Source organism: Microtus ochrogaster (genome assembly GCF_000317375.1).
Source record: "Microtus ochrogaster isolate Prairie Vole_2 chromosome 14 unlocalized genomic scaffold, MicOch1.0 chr14_random_3, whole genome shotgun sequence".
Lineage (NCBI taxonomy): Eukaryota > Metazoa > Chordata > Mammalia > Rodentia > Cricetidae > Microtus > Microtus ochrogaster.
This window is the reverse complement of record NW_004949098.1, coordinates 574,753-597,042: the sequence shown is the minus strand read 5'-3', so window position 1 is coordinate 597,042 and position 22,290 is coordinate 574,753. Positions and strand designations below refer to the sequence as shown.

General features: G+C 52.5%; 3 protein-coding genes across 9 annotated transcripts in view; 2 read left to right on the top strand and 1 right to left on the bottom strand.

Moving 5' to 3' along the window:
* The window catches only part of Rtkn (rhotekin), a 17,875-nt gene extending 1,725 nt beyond the window's left edge, over positions 1-16,150 (top strand). The window contains exons 1-13 of one of the 5 annotated variants that reach the window (XM_013352869.2): positions 321-930; positions 1,434-1,717; positions 9,632-9,831; positions 11,313-11,374; positions 11,474-11,527; positions 11,631-11,748; positions 12,064-12,273; positions 13,207-13,301; positions 13,405-13,511; positions 13,720-13,848; positions 14,551-14,719; positions 14,834-14,938; positions 15,475-16,150. In XM_013352869.2, the coding sequence (XP_013208323.1) occupies positions 1,646-1,717; positions 9,632-9,831; positions 11,313-11,374; positions 11,474-11,527; positions 11,631-11,748; positions 12,064-12,273; positions 13,207-13,301; positions 13,405-13,511; positions 13,720-13,848; positions 14,551-14,719; positions 14,834-14,938; positions 15,475-15,809 (1,656 nt within the window). In that variant the 5' untranslated portion in view covers positions 321-930; positions 1,434-1,645 and the 3' untranslated portion in view covers positions 15,810-16,150. The other 4 variants (XM_005364675.2, XM_026787998.1, XM_013352870.2 and 1 more) reach the window with 4 other exon arrangements.
* A 134-nt stretch (positions 16,151-16,284) lies between these two features.
* On the bottom strand, positions 16,285-19,890 carry Wdr54 (WD repeat domain 54). Of its 2 annotated transcripts, none has more exons than XM_005364673.3 (10): positions 19,827-19,890; positions 19,213-19,435; positions 19,034-19,096; positions 18,598-18,664; positions 18,450-18,503; positions 17,849-17,976; positions 16,985-17,085; positions 16,733-16,895; positions 16,554-16,628; positions 16,285-16,473 (listed from the first exon to the last, which is right to left on the bottom strand). In XM_005364673.3, the coding sequence occupies exons 2-10, from the start codon at positions 19,432-19,434 to the stop codon at positions 16,342-16,344; spliced, it is 1,005 nt and encodes a 334-aa protein (XP_005364730.1). In that variant the 5' UTR covers position 19,435; positions 19,827-19,890; the 3' UTR covers positions 16,285-16,341. The 2 variants fall into 2 exon arrangements, with proteins under 2 accessions (XP_005364730.1, XP_005364729.1); XM_005364672.3 differs by having other exon boundaries at positions 19,756-19,873.
* Positions 19,891-19,957: 67 nt separating this feature from the next.
* The window catches only part of C14H2orf81 (chromosome 14 C2orf81 homolog), a 6,187-nt gene continuing 3,854 nt past the window's right edge, over positions 19,958-22,290 (top strand). For both annotated transcript variants that reach the window (XM_013352844.2, XM_005364671.3), the window contains exon 1: positions 19,958-20,099. In XM_013352844.2, the coding sequence (XP_013208298.1) occupies positions 20,082-20,099 (18 nt within the window). In that variant the 5' untranslated portion in view covers positions 19,958-20,081. The remainder of the gene's footprint in view (positions 20,100-22,290) is intronic.

The window sequence follows — 22,290 nt, the reverse complement described above, 5'->3', positions numbered from 1 at the left end:
TATGTGTGTGTGTGTGCGTCTGTCTCTCTCTCTCTCTCTCTCTCTCTCTCTCTCTCTCTCTCTCTCTCTGTGTGTGTGTGTGTGTGTGTGTGCGCGTTTTCACTCTGGAGAAATTTTCCACAACCAAACTTTTCTCCTCCCTTCTTGGATCTAAGGAATCCAGCCTCTAGACTGAAGTTACCACCCCACCAGCAGGGTACCCCTGCCTGTATATTCGGAGTCCTATGCTTAATTTAAACCGTCCCTAAACTGGAGAGGCTCTGGAGGCCCATGGCTGGAGCCAGAAATGAGAGGCGCTTAGCCATCCCAAAGAGACGTACATCCCCAAAGTCAGTCTCCCACATGCTTAAGGAGGTCCCAGTTCGATGTCTCCCTCCCTCCCGTGCCTGGGAAGAGTTAAACGAAGTGGTTCTAACACACTCACGCACACACCCTCCCCGGATTCCAGGCCTGGCTTTTGCCCTTTCCCTTTAGGCTGCCCAGAACAAAGGCTCTTTCACACCCCTGTCGCGCTGTCCCAGGCTTTCTCTGAGTCAGAAGCTAGTGGAGAGCTTTTGTCATCCTCCCACCCCAGCTACTTAGACCCAAGGAACCTGCGCGTGGCTAGCGTGGGGGAGCCAGGGACGAAGCAGGGGACCCGGAGGAAGGGCCTGTGATCCTGAGCAGCGCTAGGATATGCCAGGCCTTGGGGGCCAGAACTGAGTAGGGCGGAGCTGCAGGGCCAGGCCTGCCGCTGGGTAGAGTGTGACTCCATAGGCCCGGGGTGGGGGGGGGGTAAGGGGGGAACGGACAGCCCTGCAGCTGGCAGGGACCCGGGGCTGGTTTCCTGTCTGGAAGGGAAGGGGCCCGCAGAGGGGAGCAGGGCCAGCAGCAGCCAGGCACACCCCCGCCTTTCTCCTTCTCTCTCCTCCCTTCTGCTGGAAAAGCGAGGTAATTGTGAGCCCAGGGTGGGGCGTGCTGGATGGGGGCCGGCGTTGGAAGGGGTGACCCTGGGTCTGGGCCGCTTTACAGACTCACCCCTTTGTCCCATTCCCTGGGCTCAAGGCTCCTCAAGTCCTCACTTCTGCCGTTAACTTTCTCAAACTAAGCCAGAACTCCGTCAGTGGGTTCTGATCTCCGGATCAGCCCCAGGATTCCGTAGAATCAGCAGGAGGCGTCCCTTCCCTGCCCCCCTTCCAGCTGTGCCTGCCCCTCACTGCTCTCACGGCACGCACATTCTCAGTCGGCCTGGCCTGGGAGGTGGGCGGGAGCGGGGGAGGGGCCAAAATGGGAATGAAAGGACCTTTTTCTTCCCCAGCTGGGAGAACAGCTGCCACCAAAGCAAGGCTGGACACTCTGTGCCCAGAGCCCCCTCTGCAGCTGGCCTCTCCTCCCAGAAGCCCCTGCTCATTCTCACCTCACTTTTTCCCCTCCTCTGCCTGGCTCCTATCAAGGCCTTGGAACAGCCCTAGGAGAGGAAGTTTTGTCACAGAAGCCAGAGGGGTCTGACAGGACTGCAGAGGGACAGGGACAGCCTCCTCATTCTGTCTTGAGCTGGACACCTCTCTCAAGCCCAGGGAGCAGTGGGAGGAGGAACTGAGGGACAGCGTGCTGCCTGTCTGACCTCTCTCTGGGCAGCAAGGGAAGGGCTCTAGGGGACACAGAGATGCAGGACAGATTGCACATCCTGGAGGACCTCAATATGCTCTACATTCGGCAGATGGCACTCAGCCTGGAGGTAATGCCCTGACCCCTGGACCATACGCTTCTTTCTCTACTGTCTTAGCCTTAATGGGGCCTGTGGGGGGGGGGGTGCCCATAGCCTGCATAGGAGGGGCAGCAGGTGGATGGATGCTCTGTGTTGGGCCTGTTTGTGGACCCAGGCCCACTTCTGCTGAGCAGAATGAACATTACTTTGAAGAGCTATGGATGTGGCTTCACTTGGCATAGACCAAGTCCGGGGTTTGGTTACCAGCACCCCTGGGCGCAGGGGCACATAGCTGTCATCCCAGCACTTGGGAAGTAGAAGCAAGAGTGAGTTCCAGGCCAGCCTGGGTTAAACAACAACACTAACCACAAAACCACACATTGGCAAGAGGGTCTTTGCTCCTATTTCTGGAAGCTGTGAGAGTAGGTGTGGTGGTTTGTCCTGGGGACAACGGCTCCTTTTAGAGATGGAGTGAAGAGCCTTCGGTATGAAGAAGGCTTGCAGAAAGATGAAGCCTGAAGAGAAGGGAAAGGAGATGGTGGGCGAAGAGGAAAGGTGTGTGTGTGTGTGTATAGGACACTTTGGGGGTTTTGTTCTTTCCTTCCACCATGTGGACTATGGGGACTGAACCCCGGTCCTTGGAACTGATGGCAGTGACCTTCTACCTGCTGATCCATCTCACCGCCTGCTGTGTTTTCATTTTTTTTCTATGACAGGTTCTCTGAGTTTACTGTGTAGTCAGGGTGACCTTGACCTCCTGATCTCCCTACCACCACCTCCCAAGTGCTAGAATTGCAGGCATGTGTTTAAGAATAAGTAAGCCACCACACCTGTCCCATTTATTCTTAAACACACAAACTGAACTCATTCTAGGTGCCAAACTCCTTTCTAGCCCATGAAAATATCTCTGGAGAAGGCAGGAAAGGTCCTTTCTTGTGAGGGGACAAATAATAGCCAAGTATGAGCAACGTCACATAGTGAAAGTATTATAAAAATAGAATGCAATAATAATGAGGCAGACAGCAGCATTAGATAGTCTGAGAGGGTCTGCAGTGCTGAAGCTGGCAAGGCTTTCCAGAAAGACAGCATGGCCAGGGTAGAGAGCGTTTGGTGAGGGTGAGGGTGGTGTGTGTGTGTGTGTGTGTGTGTGTGTGTGTGTGTGTGTGTGTGTGTGTGCCGGTGGGGCTGGCATTTGTCATTGTGGTGGAGCTGGTGGGCTGAGGTAGACCATGCTGGGGTGGAAAGACTGTAATTCATCCACTTTGATTGTACTCTGAGCAGAATTCTGCAGCACAGAAAGGTTTTCTTATCCTCGGCTGGCCTCAGACTCTGTACATAGCCAAGGATGACCTTGAATTTCAGATCTTCCTGCCTGGAACTCCCAAGTGCTGGAATTACAAGTGCGCATCACCAAGCTGATGCATGGGATCCAGCCTGAGACACCCTGCACACCAGGCAAACACCCAACACTGGGTGATGTCTCTAGCACCTGTCTCAAGTTCCTTGCTGTTTATGGGCTTGTTTGTGTTTGAGATCAGGTCCCCTGTGTAGCCCTGGTTGGCCAGGAACTGGTTATATCTGCTAGGATAGCCTTTAACTCACAGCGATCCATCTGCCTCTATCTCCTGAGTAGTGGAAATAAAGGAGTCTGCCGCCACATGACCTTACGCCTTAAGCTTTTAGGGTGATTGCTGCGGAAGATCAGCTTGGTGGTGGTGAATCCTGGGCAAGGAAGGTTGGCAAGAGAGTCTGCAAGTTTCCCCAGTGGGCAGCCAAATATTACATCAGGGGAATGGATCTGGAGTTTAGATTACGGATTTCATGAAAAGGAGGAGAGATTCCAAATGATGGTGGGAGATCCGACAGAGCTGGCTGATGGATTGGATGTGGCGGGTGAAGCAGAAAGACCTCTAGAATAGATGGGTCTAGGTGTGTGGTTAAGCCTCCCGGTGTTGCGGCACCGTGCTGAGATGGGCAGTGACAGAGCAGGAGGCTGCAGTCAGAGGTCAGAGGCAGAGATTCAGAGTGCAGTCAGGAAGGGTAACTTACTGCACACGTGCTGCCCACCTAGCCCCGCCCCGTCTCTGGATCAATGCATATTGCTAGCAAGTTATAGACCAACCCAGTTACAGCCGCAGAACCCTTTCTAGCACAGTCTCGGCACACATTTCGAGTGTACTTTCACATGGTGCCAGCTAGAGGAAGAAGCCCTCCATGTCCAGCTTCTGTACCAGGAGGATACACCTCAGTACCTGTCTGGAGAGGGTCCCCTTCTATTTTGTAGAAAGATGCCAAGTGAACCCCTTGGGTTTCTGGCATTGCCTAATTTTTGCTTGTTGGTGCACAAGAGAAAACCGATTTACTGGGTGAGGCATGGTGTGGAGGCACATGCCTATAATCCCAGTGCTCAGGAGGTTGAGAAAGGAGTCAGCCTGGGTTCTAGAAGGAGACCACCCCAAATGAAACAAACAAACAAACAAAAAACATAAGCAAAATACTCCAAACCTCCTCTCGATCCAGCTGGTTTCCATTGCCCCACTATTTGTTGTATAACTTGTGTTATAATTATTTTTAGTTAATTAAGAGGGGAGGGGGAAGAAACCAGTTAGCTCCTCCAGTCACATTCAACCGCTAGGTACATGCTGACTGCTTGCATCAACAGAGTTGGTTAAGCTACGTAAATGTTTAAGTTCTGCATCCTGTGCACCCCTCCCCCGCACACACACTGACCTTTCTCCCCTCCGGAGGCCTGCCCAACATCTGGAACACAAGGATGACTTTGTTTTTACTTTGAACAACATTCCTTGAGCCACAGGCTGAGAGTTCTGCACAACCCCCTCCCCAGTTCATCATGTCCTCAAAAAGACAGACTCATTGATAATTCAGGAATGGCAGGAAAGTTAGTTCTGGAGTATAAATCCAAAAAGACTTTTTAAAGGCGGTATCCTAGGCTGCAAGGTGCAAGTTTAAGAGGAAGGAGAGTGAAAGGTTGGTTTTTGGGTTTTTTTTAAAAGATGTGGTTACTTGGTGTAACAGCCCTTTCTGTCCTGGAACTCGATTTGTAGACCAGGCTGGCCTGGAACTTAGAGACTTACCTGCCTCTGTCACCTGAGTGCTGGGATTAAAGGCATGCACCACCAGGACCTGGCAAAAAAATTATTTTTATTTAATTAAAAAATATTTGGATGGTGATGGTGGTGTATAGCACCAAGCAAGTGTGAAGGTCAGAGAACAGTTTTGATCCTCTTTTTCCATGGTGGGAGCCAGGGATTGAACCCAGGTCCTCAAGCTTGACAACAAACAGCCTTACCACTAAGCAAGCCACCTTGTTTGCCTTTTTTATTTTTATTTTTTTTTAAATAACCTCTTAAGTAGCCCAGGTTATTTATCTAAGGAAGGCATTGAACTTCTGATCCTCCTGTCTCTACCTCCCAAGTGCTAGGGTCACAGGCAAGCATGACTTCTGGTGAACGGGGTGGTCAGGATGGAACCCAGGCTGCCAGGTAGGCTAGGCAAGCTCTACCAACTGAGCTACATCCCCGGAGCAAAGCTAGAACATGTGCCAGGCCCAGGTAGAGATTCGATTTTTCTCGTTAAATCCTCGCGTAATACTGTGAAGAAAGCCACCTATTGCCAGGCGGTGGTGGCGCACGCCTTTAATCCCAGTACTCGGGAGGCAGAGGCAGGCGGATCTCTGTGAGTTCGAGACCAGCCTGGTCTACAAGAGCTAGTTCCAGGACAGGCTCCAAAACCACAGAGAAACCCTGTCTCGAAAAACCAAAAAAAAAAAAAAAAAAAAAGCCACTTATTCCCAAGTCTACAGACTGAAGCTCCAGAGAATAAATGACACACCCGCCCCCACCCCCACCACCGCTTCCCTTCACTAGGACTTAGCCCTAATGGGAATTCTGAAGGGAACAGAAGGTGATGGGAAGCACAACAGGAAGCTGGGGAGAGAGTGTGGGAGAGAGAGGAGTGTGTCATCATGGGCAACTGTGACTCATTCTCTGTCATCCCTGGGGAGCTGACCCAGGTCACCCAGGTCGGAGCACTCTCCGTATTTAGGATCTTTCCCATCCTAGGGGAACAAACAGCTTCCATTTGGGGAGAGAGTGAGGGTGGTGGAGGTGGAGGGGAAACCTGTGTTAATGGGTATGGAGAGAGGTGCAAAGCACGGGGACCCCAATCTCCACCTGAAAAGGTGACCCTTTCTCCAGGGCATTCTTGACTGTAGACTGAGCTAGGGTGTATTTGGAAGTGATGTGCACATGGGGCAGTCAGCTAGGTTCCCCCCCCCCCCCATCCAGTTCTGCTGGTCCGTGCTGGATCCAGAAACCTCACTTCACATCCTGCTTCTGGTAAGGGTCACCTTGGAAAGACAAATCCGCTAGGGAGAAGTCTCCAGGGCGGCCCAGGTGCTCCAAGTAGTAGCGGAGGGACGCGACAGGGTCCCGGTGGTGAAGATGCAGGCATCTCGGAGCCTGAAGGGACCGCCCGAGCCCGGTGCCCTCGGCGCCTCTCGCGGCAACTGGGAGCTGATGTCACGGGCGCCCTCGGGCTCAGCGGACCCAGTCGGTGAGGCAGCGCCGACTCCCGGGATCCTTCAATTCCCAGGCGGTCCTCGGGTCACACCGGCCACAGGGGTTGCTGCTGCCCAGGACTCCGCACCAATTGTAAACGCCATGGACAGGGCTAGGGAAGGATCGGTGAGTGCTTGGCCCCGGAGGGGGCTAGCTAACCAGGAGCGAGCTTGAGGACGCAACGTTGATCTCATTCATTTGCGAAACTGGTGACAGAAATTAAGTGCAGAGTCGGGGAGGGGTGGGCAAGCAGTCGGCTTAGCAAAGGCGGGAGAGTGATGCATCCGAAGCAAGGCTGAGAGAGAGGAGTTTCAGAGAGCTTCCTAATGGAGGGGGGCTTTGACAAGGTGGTACTGGAGTGGTTTGTGATAACATCTGGCCTAGCACAGCAGCCCCCCAAAAGAGATAGGGAAGGAAGAGTTGGCACGCAGACTCGACAAGGTTTTGGTGAGAAGGAATTCGAGGTGTTGGGAAGGCTGGGCACCAGAGACAGAAGCAGGACATAGCCTATGAAGGGGAGCCGGTGTGATGGAGAAGAGAGGTGTGTGTAGTCGGTTACTCTAATGTTCCAACTGCATGCCTCCACTTGCCTGGCTTCCTGAACCAATGTTGTGCACCTCTGAAGCCTCCCGCTGTCACCTCAGCAGAAACCAGTAGGGGCTGTTTCCTGTGTTTTTATGCCATGACAAGGCACTTAGGGAGCAGCCATTCATCTCTGAGTGTTCACCTCCCAGCTGGGACCTAAATATGGAGCCTTGGTCAGCACAGGGAAGCTCCAGCGCTGGCTGTTGAACAGAGTCTACTAACAAAGCAGCCCTCCTTGTGAAAAAAGCCTGTGTCCCTGCCGTTGTGCTGGATGCTTTTCATCAGGCATTGAGTGTGGATCTCACTGGTCTTTGAACACTGAGATGCCATGTCTGTTTGCACCCCATGTTGTGTGTCTGTGGTGTATGTATGTGTGTGCATGCGTGTATGTTGCCTATAAGTGTGTGTAGACCAGAGGTCAACTTTTAAGGTTTTTGTTTGTTTGTTTTTGACATGGAGGTCTCACTATACAGCCCTGTCTGGTCTGGAACTGGCTATGTAGACCAGGCTGGCCTCAGACTCAGAGAGAGAGATTTGCCTGTCTCAGCCCCTACGTGCTGGGATTAAAGGTATGTGTCACCATGCCTTTAATACATACTTGTGTGTGTGTTTCTGTATGTGGAAGGCATGCATGCCACAGCACAGTGTGGCGGTCAGAGGAAAACTTGTGGGGTTTGGCTGTCTCTTCCACCATCTGGAACCCAGGGATAGAACTCAGTTCCTTACGCTTGGTAGCTGTGGCCTGTCAGTCCACTGAGTCAGTCTCACTGGTCCTCACTGAAGACAAAATCTCTCACTGGACCTGGTGCAAAGCTGTGGCCAGACTGGCCACCAGGACTCTCTGTTTTTGCTCCCTGGTGCTGGGGTTGAGACCAGTGATGCCATCCCCGCCTTCTATACAGGCACTGTGGATCCAAACTCAGGTAGTCTTCCCTGCACAGCAGGCATTTTACCCACTGAGCCACCTCCCTGCTCTTCACCCCATTCTATCAGTTGGAAAATCAAGTCAAGACTTAGGGAGGTGGGCGAAATGCCCCATATAGCTAGGAGCTGCCATGTTATTTGGTAGGGGACTTCCTGGAGGAGTTTGGGGCTGAATTGGCCTGTTTTGGAAGAGGATCATAAGGATGTTGCTGGGGTGAAAATCTGGCTTAGTGTAGTGACCCAGAAAATAGTCCCCGGAGAAAGGAACTGTAAATAAGCTAAACATGTAGCCTAGGCTGACTTGGAACTCATGATAATTCTCCTGCCTCTGCTTCCTGAGTGCTGAGATACAGGTATGCATCACTATGCTTGGCTGTCTAGGGCGTTTTATACTTTATTGTTTTGAGTCAGGGTTTCCTATAGCCCAAGTTGGCCTCATCCTGACTATGGTGCTGAGGGTGACCTTGAGCATCCTAATTCCATGGCCTCCACCTCCTAAGCACTCCCCACCAGGTCTGGTTTATACAGTGCTGGAGAGTGAAACCCAGAACCGTGCATGCCCAACTCCCAGCCCAATGCCAATTTAAGCTCCAAGATGACTTCTTCCCAGGTGAACACCCCTGCGTCCTCTCTCAGGGCTTCTCCTTTGCCCTTCCATGCCTGTCCAGTGCCTCCTGCATGCCTAGCCCCCTCCCCCCAGTCCCTCATACCTGGACCAACTACTTTCCCTTCCTCATTCCTTACCTCTGAGAGCCTCTCCCAAGTTCAGGGAGCCAGAGGTGGTGGATGTGCTGTTTGAGGTCTATATAGGATTCTGTGCAGTATGGGGGCACTCTATAGGTGGTGTGCATCTGACTGATCCCACAAATCTGTTTTCATTCCTAATCTCTGGGACAACCACACAAATATGTAAATATATACATATACATATGCAAATATATGATATATGTTATATCACAAATGGTTTTGTATGTGTTTTTCTTTTTGAGTCTCATGTATCCCAGGCTTGCCACTAATTCACTGTGTAGCTGAGGATGGATTTAAACTACTGATCCTCCTGCCTCTATCTCCCGAGTGCTGGATTATAGACGTGCACCTCCCACCATGCCTGGCTTGATGTACAGTGTTGTTTTGCTTTCTATTCTTGCTCTATATTTTCTGGAGAGTTACAGCTAGACACATGTCTTCCTCCATCTCTTGCCCTGTGCAGATACAACTCATTGAACCGCTGTCTTATGGAAAGGCTGTGTTTTAGTTTGGGTGTTTAAAATAATGCCTGGGGCTGGAAAGATGGCTCAGTGGGGAAAAAAGAAAAGAAAAAAAAGAAAGAAACAATTTCTGCTCTTCCAAAGAACCAAGTTCACTTCCTGGCACCCATGTGAAATGGTCTGTAACCCCAGCTCCAGGGAAGATGCCTTCTTCTGGCTCTGTGGGCTCTGCGCTCATGTGAAATATATGTACACTTAAATAAAACAGTGCTAGGTGAATCTTTTTGTCATATAGCTTGGCAGTTACATGTGTATCTGTAGGCTGAACCCTTGAGTACAGTGTTTAGGACAGTTAGGTCAAAGAATATATGAACTTGTAGTTTTGTAGATTTCTCCAAATCGCAATCAAAGGTAGAAAGACTTTGTACTCCTCACAATCAAATAGATGAGAGTATCTGTAGTTTTGTAAAGTTTTTCTGACTCATCTTGGGCAGCTGAGAATAATAAAACAAGTTTTGCTAAAACATTAGTGTCCTCTGCCCTCCCCCACCCCACATAGCCCACTTGGGACTGGGGTTGGGTAGGGGAGATGTCTCAGCCTGATCCCTGACTGCCATTTTCTCTTCTCTTCCCATGACTCTGGTTAGGACACGGAGTTACAGAGGAAACTAGACCATGAGATCCGGATGAGGGAAGGGGCCTGCAAGCTGCTGGCGGCCTGCTCCCAGCGAGAGCAGGCTCTGGAGGCCACCAAGAGCCTGCTGCTGTGCAACAGCCGGATTCTCAGCTACATGGGCGAACTGCAGAGGCGCAAGGAGGCCCAGGTGCTGGAGAAGACAGGCAGGCGGTGAGCAAGGGAGGGGATGTGCCTGAGGGAGGGAGGCTTTAATCCGTGCTTCAGCAAGTGGCTATGTGGAGTGTTGGGGGGGGGCTCAGATCAACCTCCTGATGGGGACTCTCTGACAAACACCTGTCCTGACCAGGAAAGACACCTTAGTGTTTACCATGGTGGTGGGTCGTCCCGAGTAGCTGGGGCTGGACTCAGGAAAGCCAGGGTCTCTGAGGGCGGCTGGCAGTTCAAACCACAAGTAATACAAGCATGCTAATTGGTTATAGCCTGCCTATGATCTGCTATATCCGGCTTGTTGTCTGGAAAACTAATTTTCTCAAAGCCAGTTCACCAAATGGCCCATTTACCACAATTTGACAGTAGCATGTTGTACCTGGGGTTCACCATCAGAGGCAGGAGTTGAGAAAGCACATAATTGAAAATCACTTAAAGGCAGGCTCCCCATTTGTAGAAATTGGTTGTGCAGCAGAGCTCAGCCTGAGTTTGTGACTTACACACAGTGCCAGTGCTACAGTGCACTCTGGCAGTGACAGGTCAACCTTGAGACAGCTGGAGTCAAGTGAAAATGTTAGAAAATACTTGACAAATGCATTGCTCTGAGGATTGGCTTTTTTGGTAGATGAGTCATTTGGGGAACCGCCTGCCTCATTGAGGCTGCATGGGAAGAGGGTCCCAGCCCTCACTGGCATGGAGGAGTTGAAGGAGAGGTTGCCAGGGGCTCGCCAGGAAGCCCACAGAAGGAGAAAACACATTCCATTGCTGCTTCACTTAGCAAGAGGCCAAGCAGGCAGGAAGCAGCTCTCTCAGGCAGCCGCGGGCAAATCGACCACACAGCCCTCAGAGTGGGAATATAAAGTACATTTAATTCCTTAGCAGCTAGTTGTGCTACTGTGTACTCATATCAAAGACAAGATGAAAGCTGGACATGGTGCTTTATGCCATTCCCAGTATGTGGGGGGCTGAGGTGAGTAGATTACAGAGTTTGAGGCCAGCTTGAGCTACAGAGTGAGACCTTCACTCTCGAACAAACACCTGAGGCATTGGGGACAAGTAGCTTCTAAAATTGCAGGGAAAACCTTCCAGTCTCTCCAAGTCCATGGTTTAATGGGTGTGTGTGTGTGTGTGTGTGTGTGTGTGTGTGTGTGTGTGTGTTAGCGGGAGGTTGGGGGAGGCTTAACAGGGAATCTCTTTCGGCACCTGTCCCCTCAAGGCCCCACTTGTCCCTTACAGGGGTTTGGATGGCCAGGACCAATGCTAGGATGAGGACCCAGAGCTTGGGTACTATCCCTGTGTGCTAACATTGCTCAAACGTCCCCAAGACCAGCAAACTTCTGGGCGCCGTCAATAGCTCTCCTCCAGTCCCTTGGTCCTGCCATGCCAACCAGGCTAGGAATCAGGGGCCCCTTAGAGCCCTTGGGAGTCAGAACAAAGGGGAGGAGAGGGGAAGACCAGGCCAGGACTCTGTGATCTGCCCACAGACCTTCCGACAGTGTGCCGCCCCCTGAGCGTTCCCCTTGCCGTGGCCGGGTCTGCATCTCTGGTAAGAAATATACAACTGCCACAGAGGCTGGCACCCCTCACCCCACCACACCACCGCCTGGCTGCTTCTAACCCCTCTTCCTTCCTGTCTGCCCTTTAGACCTCCGGATCCCACTCATGTGGAAGGACACGGAGTATTTCAAGAACAAAGGCGGTGAGTGTCACATACAATGGGACAAAATCAGGGGAGTGCTCCGAGACAGAGGCTTTTGTTGACATTTTAATGCTTTTATTTCTCTTTTTCTCTTTATTTTCAGACCTGCACCGCTGGGCTGTGTTCCTGCTGCTGCAACTCGGGGAACAGATTCAGGACACAGAGATGGTCCTGGTGGACAGGACGCTCACAGACATCTCTTTTCAGAACAATGTGCTCTTGTGAGTTCCTTGCCTATGGCTCCTTCCTTCCTTCCTTCCTTCCTTCCTTCCTTCCTTCCTCCCTCCCTCCCTCCCTCCCTCCCTTCCTTCCTTCCTTCCTTCCTTCCTTCCTTCCTTCCTCCCCCCTTCCTTCCTCCACTCCAGCTCCTTATGGGGTTGCTATGGGGGCAGAGGTGGCGGGGGCGGGGAGAAGGAGAGGCAGATGACCCCTGGGCACCTCTGTAGAGCCCTCCTGAACTTCCGCTCTTCTTCCCCACACCCTCCTGAGCCTCCTGCTCATGGCACTCCTCTCTCCTCTCTCTTGCGCCTGTGTAGTGCTGAGGCAGGGCCGGACTTTGAACTGCGGCTGGAGCTGTATGGGGCCTGTGTGGAAGAAGAGGGAGCCCTGGCTGGTGCCCCCAAGAGGCTTGCCACCAAACTCAGCAGCTCACTGGGCCGTTCCTCGGGGAAGCGTGTCAGGGCATCGCTGGACAGTGCTGGAGGCTCCGGGAACAGTCCCATCCTGCTGCCTACCCCAGCTGTGGGGTAAGATCACGTAGTACCCAATGCCTTCAGCTGCCTTCAACTCCCCACTGGTGACCATGACACCGTGAATGAGCAGGCATTCTGCCCAGCCCTAGAGTTAGGCCTCAGTCAGTCCACGAACCTGACAGTGGGGGCTGGGGCAGAGAGAGCTAGGCTTTGGGGTCTTACCTGGTTAGCAGGCACAGAAATATCTTATAGGACTTGGGGGTGTAGCTCAGTTGGTAGAGTGCCTGCCTAGCATACACGAAGCTTTGTGTGGGGTAGTGCACAGCAGTTATTCCTGCACTTGGGAGGTAGAGGAAATAGGATTGAAAGTTCAAAGTCATTCTCAGCTGCATAGTGAGTTTATGGCCATCCTGGTATACATTAGACCTTGCCTCAAAACCCCCAAAACAGGGATGGGGAGAACAACACAATGGCTAAAGCACTTGCTATGCAGGCATGGAGACGAGTTCTGATCCCCCAAACCCTATCCCAGGGCTCACCTGGGTGGGGAGCTATGTGGTCTCCAGGACATGCTAGCTAGCTGGACTAATCCAACCGGCAAGCTCTGGCTAGGTGAGCCATCCTCCCTCCATGAACAACGTAGAGAGCAATTAAAGAGGACACGCAATGCTAATGTCTGGCCTCTGCATACACTTGTGTGCCTCCCATACGTATACCCAAACCAAACAACGTAGATACATCTACAGCTATACTGAGTTGGGCATGCTCTGTGGCGGAGCCTATAGTCCCCTGAAGTTACTGGGATCTGTTGACTGAAGAACACTCACCCTCAGGAAACTGCCAGGCGAGTTTCATTGGGATAGTGTATGAGTGAGGGCCAGGTGCCTAGCGGGCGGGGAGACAGGAGGGAGCTAGTTGGTCCATGTAGCCTGGCAGTGGGACAGATCTCACACACCACACTCCACTGATGTCCCCTTCTCCCTCCAGGGGTCCTCGGTACCACCTCTTGGCCCACACCACTCTCACCTTAGCAGACGTGCAAGATGGATTCCGTACACATGACCTCACCCTCGCCGGTCATGGTGTGTGCATGAGTGTGTCGGGGGCCCTGGCAGCGCTGAGAGGGGTGGTGGGGTTGTCCCCTTCTCGTTTCCCATCCTTACCCTGTACTTCCTCCTCCCCCAGAGGAGAACCCTGACTGGCTGCCCCTTTATGGTAGCGTGTGTTGCCGCCTGGCAGCCCAGCCTCTCTGCATGACTCAGCCCACTGCAGGTGGTACCCTCAGGGTGCAGGTGAGGGGTCCTACAGGAGTGGAAGGGGGCATGGAGGAGACAGCTGGGCCCCTAAGGATAGGATGATAAAAGTGTGACTCTGGGGGGACAAAGTGGGATGGGAAGGCAGCAAGGTGAGTACTGGGGACATGGGGTCAACGGGTGACTGAGAAGAAGGTCCCTGGTGGGGAGGCAAGACTCCTTAGAAAACACCAGGTCCTTTATGCAGCAAGCTGGGGAGCTACAGAATGGGACACTCGTGCACGGAGTACTGAAAGGCACAAACCTCTTCTGTTATGGGAGATCCGAAGATGCAGACACCGGGCAAGAACCACGGTTTACTGTCGCCATCAACAAGGTGATGAGTCTGGTGGTCATGAGGCCACCTGGTACTTAGGCCCAGGCACTTCTTTCTCAAGGCCCTAGAGAGTTGGGCTCAGGCCTCAGAGACAGGGCAGGTGGACTCTGTTCCTAAAAGCACCAAGCTCCACAGCAGGGTTGGGGATGCAGAAAGACCACTTCCCATATCTTTCCACCCCTCAAACAATACTAAGAAAGTTCTCCTGCTCACTCAGCATCCCCAGCCCTTTCCGAATCCCAGGGGATTCTCCTGCTGGGTAATGCAGCTCTTCCTCCTGCTGATAACTTGCTGTCTGTCCCTACACAGGCCCAATTGGGCTGCTATGCCCCCTTGCCCTAGGGTTGCTTTCTTGTGAGAGACTTGAATGTTAGGAAAGTCTGCCCCAGCACTGCACCCCAGGCACCCTGTCTGTGTTTTGTAAGTACTGGGTGGGTAGCCCAGACCCGGGCCTTGGTGACTCCTGCCCACCTTTGCACCTTCCCTGCCTTGCTCTGTCCCTCTTTTCTGTCTCTGCCTGTTGCTCCCTGTCTCGGCATAGATACTTTATCCCCAGCATCCTCACTGTCCCCTCACCCCTCCCAGAGTTAGCAGGAGGCAAATGCAGACTCAGCAGAAGTCCCAAAGGTACTTTCCAGGCAGGGGTGATAGGCTGCTTTTCAACTAAGGCAGAGGTGAAGTCAGATTTGCTTTCTCCTGCAGGAGACTAGGGTCCGGGCAGGGGAGCTGGAGCAAGCCAGGGAATGGCCTTTCACCCTCAGCATCAGCAACCGCTATGGAGATGACGAGGTGACCAACACCCTCCGGGTGGAGAGCAGAGAAGCCCTGCAGAACTGGATGGAGGCGCTGTGGCAGCTCTTCTTTGACATGAGTAAGAGAAAGGGCTGGGCTAAACCTCTGGGAAGGCTGGAGGGCTGCGTGCTCCTTGGGAGCTGGGAATGTGGGAGCAAGCAGGCAGCTCCTGCAGCTGGCGCTCTCCTCGCAGGCCAGTGGAAGCATTGCTGTGATGAAGTCATGAAAATCGAAGCTCCTGCACCCCGGAAACCCCCACAAGCACTGGCCAAGCAGGGGTCCTTATACCATGAGATGGGTAAGTCAGGGGCAGTTAGTCGGGGAGCTGATGGGAAGTGGAGTTGGGGACCTCAAGGGGATCCAGGTACCAGAGAGAAAGCACAGTGGGGTCCAGTCTCACTCAGCCCTACTGTCTTCCCCTTTTCTCTCCAATTCTGAAAATCACCTCCACCCAAGTACAGAACAAACCCCCAAGAGCCAGATTCATTCCATGACGTCTGTCCTAACTCCTTCTTTTCTGTTTCCCTCTGTGCATGTGGACTCCTGCCTCCTCTTCTGACCTCACTTGCCCGGCACTGCTTTCTCTCCTTTTTATCTTGGTTTCTTTACCCACTTCTGCTCCCCACCCCCACCCCAATGTCACACAGTCTTATCAGAGCCCGTGGCCTCAGGGGGTCCCGGTGAGGGGCTGATCCTGCAGAACAATGCCATCTCAGCTGAGATTCAGGCCTTGCTTTCTTCATATTACAGTGACAGGTGACAGTCAGGGCTGAGCAGGCCAGGGCTTGAGCTCTCACTAGCCCCCTCCCCTCCCCTCCCCCCCTGGTGCCACAGCTATTGAGCCACTAGACGACATCGCCGCTGTGACCGACATCCTGGCCCAGCGCGAGGGCACAAAGCTGGAGCCGCCCCCACCCTGGCTAGCAATGTTTACAGACCAGCCTGCCTTGCCTAGCTCCTGTGCGCCTGCCTCAGTGGCCCCAGTCCCAACCTGGATGCAACCCCTGCCCTGGGGGCGACCCCGAACCTTTTCCCTGGATGCTGCACCGCCAGATTACTCCCTTGGGGCTTCTCGCTCGGTTGCACCCCTCCCCCCGCAGCGATCCCCACAATCCAGAGGCTTCTACAGCAAAAGTCAGCTCCGCACATGGCTCCAGTCCCCAGTGTGAGAGGCACCAGCAACAGGATCTGGCCAAGAAAGAAAACGACCCAAGGGCAACTGGGTTCTAGGTCCAGCATTGTAGGGCGCTGGGCTTCTCTTCCTCCACTGGACTAGGAAGGAAAGCTGGGGAGGGGTAACAGAAGCCCCTCTTAAGTTGTGGTTACCATGGTACTGAGGAGGCCATTTCTGGAGCTGGTTGGGATCCAGCTCTTTACCTGGGAGAAAACTGGAAGAACCCTACCCTGCCTCCCTGCACTAACCAGCCTCGAGGGTGGGCGGCACTAGGGAGCAGGGGGGAAGGCACCTCCCTGGGACTCCTACCCCGACCATTAAAGTTATTTAACAGCTCGCTGCCTTCACTTGGTCTTTGAGGGCATGGTCTCTGAGGACCAGCGGCTTCTGCGTGCTCTGAGCCTGCCTCTCCCTCCTCCTGGGAGCTTGTTGTTTAGAAGTGTGGCCGCGAGAGCGAGTGATCAGACAAGGGCTTGGTGGAGGGATACTTTATAAATACCAAGGGAGGAGGGAAGGTTGCTCCTCTGTCAGACACTGCTGAACCTCAGGATCTCAGCAAGCTCGTAACCTGTCACCGCAAAGGAGCTGCCTGATGGGTCGCAGAACCGAGCCCCACACACCTGGGTATCAGAAATGCGTTCCCCGTGGCAGTGTTCAACCTGGAGGGTGGGGGAAAGACTGCTCAGTCCTGCTGTTCACCCTGAGCTTGGGTCCCCACCCCCACCCTCTACAAACATACCTCAATGGAGCCGCTCTCTGCGTTCCTGCTCAGCTTCCAGATGTGCACAAAGGTGTCCTCAGCTGCAGAGAGTAGCTAAAAGAGAGAAACCCAAGAGGGATGGGCAGGGAGTCAGAATGCCCAGTCCAGGTACCTGGGGATGGAGTCACACTGAGTCCTTAGGGGTGCAGGAGACTGACCTTGCCCACTTCTGGAGCTAGGTCCAGGGCACAGACTGTCCGGGCATGGGCACTGATCTGGACTTGGAGTGCTCCAGTAGTGGCATCATAGAGACGCACTTGCCCATCGCCATACCCTGCGGCTACAATCCCCTGCCACAGCTGCACAGAAGGGCACGGGACCCTGCAAGGGCAATGTTCAATTTTATTTCTCCAGACCCCAACATATCCCCTGCCCTCAAAAAGGCCATAACCCTCTTCTGCGTCTCCTACCCAAATCCTGGTATTCGGGTCAGTAATGTGAACACAGTTCCTGACCTCCAGACACAGAGAACACCTGAGTCATCAGCTGTCACCATGTCAGCAACACCATCCTGAAAAGAAAGTCGGGGTCAGCTCTTCCCTTTATAGTCTGTGCAGCCCAGGGTCCAGTGCAGGAGGGGAAGGGAAGCCATGCCTGCCTCTCTGCTTCTACAGGGAAAGGGCAAGAGCTCAAGATATCAGACACTTCTCTGCCAAGTCTCTTAAGCACAGGCTCCTTGTAGGTCCTTATAGGTTTCTCATCCCCCCATGCCCCCATCACAGGGCAGGAGAGGACGTATATAATTGTTCCTCTGGGATAGGTGACAATGCTAAAGCCACCAGTTCCCGACTTTTTGCAGGCTTCATACTGAGCCGACCACAGTCACAGCTGGTCCCTAAGCCTCCTTACTGATGCAGGCGGACAGATCAGGTGCTATGAACCGTACAAATTATAAGCCCCACGTCCTGCTCTCAAGAGGTTTGCAATCCAAGCGGGGGGGAAGGGGAAGTTTTCTGTGAGGACAGGGCTCACTCAGAGTGAAGCTGGGTGGCAGGGTGGACCAGGGAGACAGCTTTCTGGAAAGGCCAGAGAAGGAAGCTACAGCTGTCAGTGCTGGCAGCATCTGGGAAAGGGTCAGCTTTAACTTCTGGCTTCACACCAGCGCTGAAGAGGGCTAATGATTTTTCTAGAACTCTTAACATAAAGCATGTTTCCCTCAGACCGGAGGCTACTACATCTAAGAGAGTGAGGATGATCCCAAAGCCACCCTTCTACTTGGTGGCAGAGCTAAGACCCAAATGGGGCACTAGAATAGCTAGAGGAAGTGTACTCACCTGGCCCTGGGCACGCTCAGTGGCGATGTCTGTGATTGGTGTCTGGTGCCCCGCCAGCTCCTCGTTAAGTACAATGTTGGGACCCTTAGCAGGGATGTCAAACACCAGTACCCGGCCAGACCATGTTCCTGCAGCCAGAACCAGTGTCCCACTGATGGCTTCCTGACCCCTCTGGGCCTCCAGTCACCGCCCAACACTCCCTCTACCCAAGAAGTCTTAGGAATAAACTGATTGCTCCAACAGCACTGACTTTCCGTTCACTATCCCTCTGTAAATGGTTTTTTTTTTTTTATTTTTTTATTTTTCAAGACAGGGTTTCTCCGTAGCTTTTTGGTTCCTGTCCTGGAACTAGCTCTTGTAGACCAGGCTGGCCTCGAACTCACAGAGATCCACTCTGCCTCTGCCTCCTGAGTGCTGAGATTAAAGGCGTGTGTCACCACCGCCCGGCTCTCTGTAAATGTTTTTATGAGTCTCTGATACCCACCCTTCCTCCCCTTCCCCCAACCCTTCAGAAGTTCATCAGCTCCTCAGCATCCCCCTGGCTGAGAACCCATACCAATGTACCTCATCTACCTTAATGCCCTGCCCTTAGTCTTCTCACCCACACAGATGAAGTGAACGCTGGCAGCGATTCCTCGGGCAAACATGGCCTGTGCTGAATAGAAAAACAGTTTTCAGAAGTGGCACTTCCTCCAGCCCTAGTGAATTCTCCCAGCCTCCACCCCTGCTCCACTTGGTCCTGCAGGTACCTGAAGACGTGTCTCCTGAATCCAAGGCATGCCAATAGACCATGACGGAGCCATCAGACTCGTACATCTGTAAGATGGAGAAAGGACGGCAGGATGATCCAGCTGACCCTTGCTGAGCTCTGGGCCCCCGCACTGACTTCACACAGCCATGTCAGCCTGAGTCCAGGGAACCCTCCAACTTGTCCTGGGAGGCATGCACCATTCTTATCCCTAGTTTTCAGAGGAGGGCACTCAGGCTACATGTCCCGAAGGTCACAGAGTTATTGAAGGAGGCAGATGGCTGAAGTGGCACTTGAAGAGTGAAGAGAACGGAAAGCAGGAAGAAGAAACTGGGAGAAAGGGTGTGCTATACATGCGGGAAGCTTGGAAGTGTTTATTCATAGGGAACTGGAGAGGGTGGGCATGAGGAGAGTGGGGAGGGGGACTCTCTTCTCACCTGTATCCTTCGATGTGAGGTGAGAACCAGCAGTACTCTGAAAGGGAGGACGCACCAGTGGACCTGGAGAGACACGCATAGGCATCACAGCAGACAGAGAGCATGAGGCGCCAAGAGCATAGGGTTTAAAGAACAAAGGTAGAGCAGATTTAAGCGACGCCTCTAACTCCTGGCCTCACCTGAGTGATAAGTGGGGGGCTCACTCCAACGCCCACTTTGACTTGGAGCTGGCGCTGGGCCAAGGGCACACCCTCAGAGGCAGCGCTGAGAATATGGGCGCTCGGTCCATGAACCACTCCAAAATGCGTGAGATCACGGGCTGGAAGCTGCAGCACACTGAGGTTGTTAGACAGGGCGGCGGCAGAGCCGCGAAGTGGGATGGAGCGCTGGCGGAGGTACATCCTGGGGGAGAGATACTAGAGTCACTGGAGTGGACCAGGAGAAGGCCACAGAGGGTACTTGGACAGGGGAGAAGGGCAATGAGATGCAATCGTGAGATACTGAGGAGAGACCCTTGATTGACGGGTTTCACGAGGAAAGCGATGGGAAACAATCACAAGGAAGAGAGAATCCCATGGAACAGGAGAAAGCCCAGGGTTGAGTATTGCGGCCACCAGGGAATCGCAAAGGAATAATGGTGATGGAAGAACTGGTAAGTACTGAACGCTCCAGCCAAAAAGGCAGAAGGAGGCCTCCAGCTCTTCCTCCCACAGTTTGGTTACCTGCAAATCCACGCCAAGGTCAGAGGTCACACCTGCAACCCCCTCCACCTTCACCCCCAAGTCTGTCTTGCCTGACGGGCGATCTTCAGGTCCCTCCGAATCCGCCGCCACCATAGAGACGACGCACTGACGCACGGCCTCTGGGCGGGGCCTGGGGCTGGAACGGGCGGCGCGTGGCGCAGTTGCCGGGGCAACCGTGGACCGCGCTTGAGACCCTCAGGGCTGCCTGGTTGCCGAGGCGACCGTTGAGCCGCGGCCGCGGAGGCTGAAGCAATGGAGGGTCCTGGAGGCAGCTGAAACACCGCGTTGGAGCGACTGTCGCGACAATGTCACACGAAGGCTCGGTGAGCTTCAGTTCGACTTGGGGGAGTGCACAAGAACTGGGGTTGGCCGGTGTATGGAGCGATGGTCTAGCTCTGGGTTCAAGAAGGGCATGAAGTACCACTGTTCCCGCGGTAAAAGAGTCAATGGCTGGACCAGGCAAAGAGCAAGTGAATTTGGAAACAGCTGACCTGCTAGTGCAAGTAGTAATTCATTTATGCCAAGGAACCTGTTTTGGTGGGTAAAACAGAATCAGGCACTTGAGAGGGCTTGATGGTTGAATCTCTATCTTGACACTTTCAGGACCATGAAATTGATTAAATAATTCAGAGGCTGACCTTAAAAGTTAATTTATTGTATTATCATTATTATTATTTTTTGAGACATAATGTAATTATGTAGACTAGGCTGGCCTTCAACTCAGAGATCTGCCTGCTTCTGCCTCCAGAGTGCTGTGATTAAAAGCATGTGCTATTATAGCTGGCCTTTTATTTTGAGACAAAGTCTCACTGTGTAGCCCTGGATGGCCTAAACCTCACTATGTAGATCAAGTTACCCTTGAACTCATAGCCTCTTCCCATACCCACACCCTCCCATCCCACTGACAAAAGCCAAATTGTTGAAGTTAAGAAAAAAGTTATCTTATGTGTATGGGTGTTTGGTGTGTGCACGTAGTATGTTCGTGCCTGATGCCTGCAGAGACCAGGAAAGGGAACTGGGGCTACTGTTTTGAGCCATCATATGGATGCTAGGAACTAAATCCAGGTTCTCTGGAAGAGCAGCCAGTTCTCTTAACTGCTGAAGCATCTCTCCCATTCCCAAAGTCAAGGCATTTAAAAAATAAAACAGATAGGAATAACCTTGGGGAAATGAAAGAGTAAAAAAAAAATCACTGTCCTCTTTTGTTAGGTGCACTTCCCATCTCTGTGAGATGCAAGGCTGGGCGGAGACACCTAAAGAATTGGTTCTTTGTTTGGGCTTTAAAGATTTATGCTGAACACAAGGAAGCCCGGCTTTAATCCCAGCACTAGGCAGATGGTCTCTGGGACTCTAAGGCTAGGGAGTGGGAGAGTAGGGAATAGGAGACTCCATATTGCCTGGGAGGATGGATATTGGGAAATGGAAACCGTGACGCAGTAGGGTTGGAGGTAGGCAGATGTGGGTTTATATTTGGAGGTGAGTTTTGGAAGGAACCTTCTTCCTTCATTGTCTTCCTGTAGTCCAGCCCAGCCTTGAACACATGGCAGCTGTCCTGCTTCGGGCTCCTGAAGTCTGGGTTTACTGGTATAAGCCACCACAACTGGCTCTGGCCATTTTTACAAATTGTTATTACTCATCTACATCAAATATTATGTCCCTAGTTTACCTTTGGGCTTGCCTTAGTTACTTGCCTATTGCTGTCAAAAAAAAAAAATGCCATGACCAAAGCAATGTATAAAAGAGCTTTATTTGGGACTTAGTTCCGGAGGGTCAGAATCCATAACCATCATAGTGGGGAACATGGTGGCAGGCAGACAGACATGGTTCTGGAGGAGCAGCAAGAGCTCACATCTTGACACAACAACTACAAGGCAAATAGAGCTAACTGCAAATGGAGGGCTTTTGAAACCTCAAAACTGGCCCCTCCTTATTCACGTCCAACAAGGCCACACCTTCTAAGCCTCCCCAGACAGTTGCATCAACCAGGGATCAAGCTTCTGGGGAATGTTCTTATGCAATCCATCACAGGGTTCTTTAATGAGTTTTTAAAATGTTTTTGTTACATTTATTTGTGTGTGAGAGAGAGAGATGTGTGCCGTGGCGCATGGATGGAGGCTGGAGGACGACTTGTGGAGTTGCTTCTCTGTTTGTGGTCCTGAGAACCAGAGTTTGCTCATTACATGTGGCGGCAAGCACCTTTACCTGAATGAGTCATCTCACCAAGCCTCATTTTCTTTATTTCTCTTTGTTTTCAAAAGTTTTAAAAATGTATCTGGGCATGTGTTTCTTTTCCATATTTTTGCAAATATCTTTATTTGGGAAGCAAGAGTCAGGTTTTGAAATTAGACAAGTCTGTGTATGAATTCTAACTACACTATTTCCCAGGTGTGATTTTAGGCAAAATACATAAGTGGGAATACGGGCGGTGGTGGCACACGCCTTTAATCCCAGCACTCGGGAGGCAGAGGCAGGCGGATCTCTGTGAGTTCGAGACCAGCCTGGTCTACAAGAGCT

Excerpts from the sequence above, each read along its gene's own strand:
- Wdr54 (XM_005364673.3), bottom strand. The coding sequence starts at position 19,434 with ATGTACCTCCGCCAGCGCTCCATCCCACTTCGCGGCTCTGCCGCCGCC. Across the intron at positions 19,097-19,212 it reads GCCCCCCACTTATCACTCAG|GTCCACTGGTGCGTCCTCCC; the intron begins GTGAGGCCAGGA and ends GTGTCTCTCCAG. Across the intron at positions 17,977-18,449 it reads CGTTCACTTCATCTGTGTGG|GAACATGGTCTGGCCGGGTA; the intron begins GTGAGAAGACTA and ends TTCTGGCTGCAG.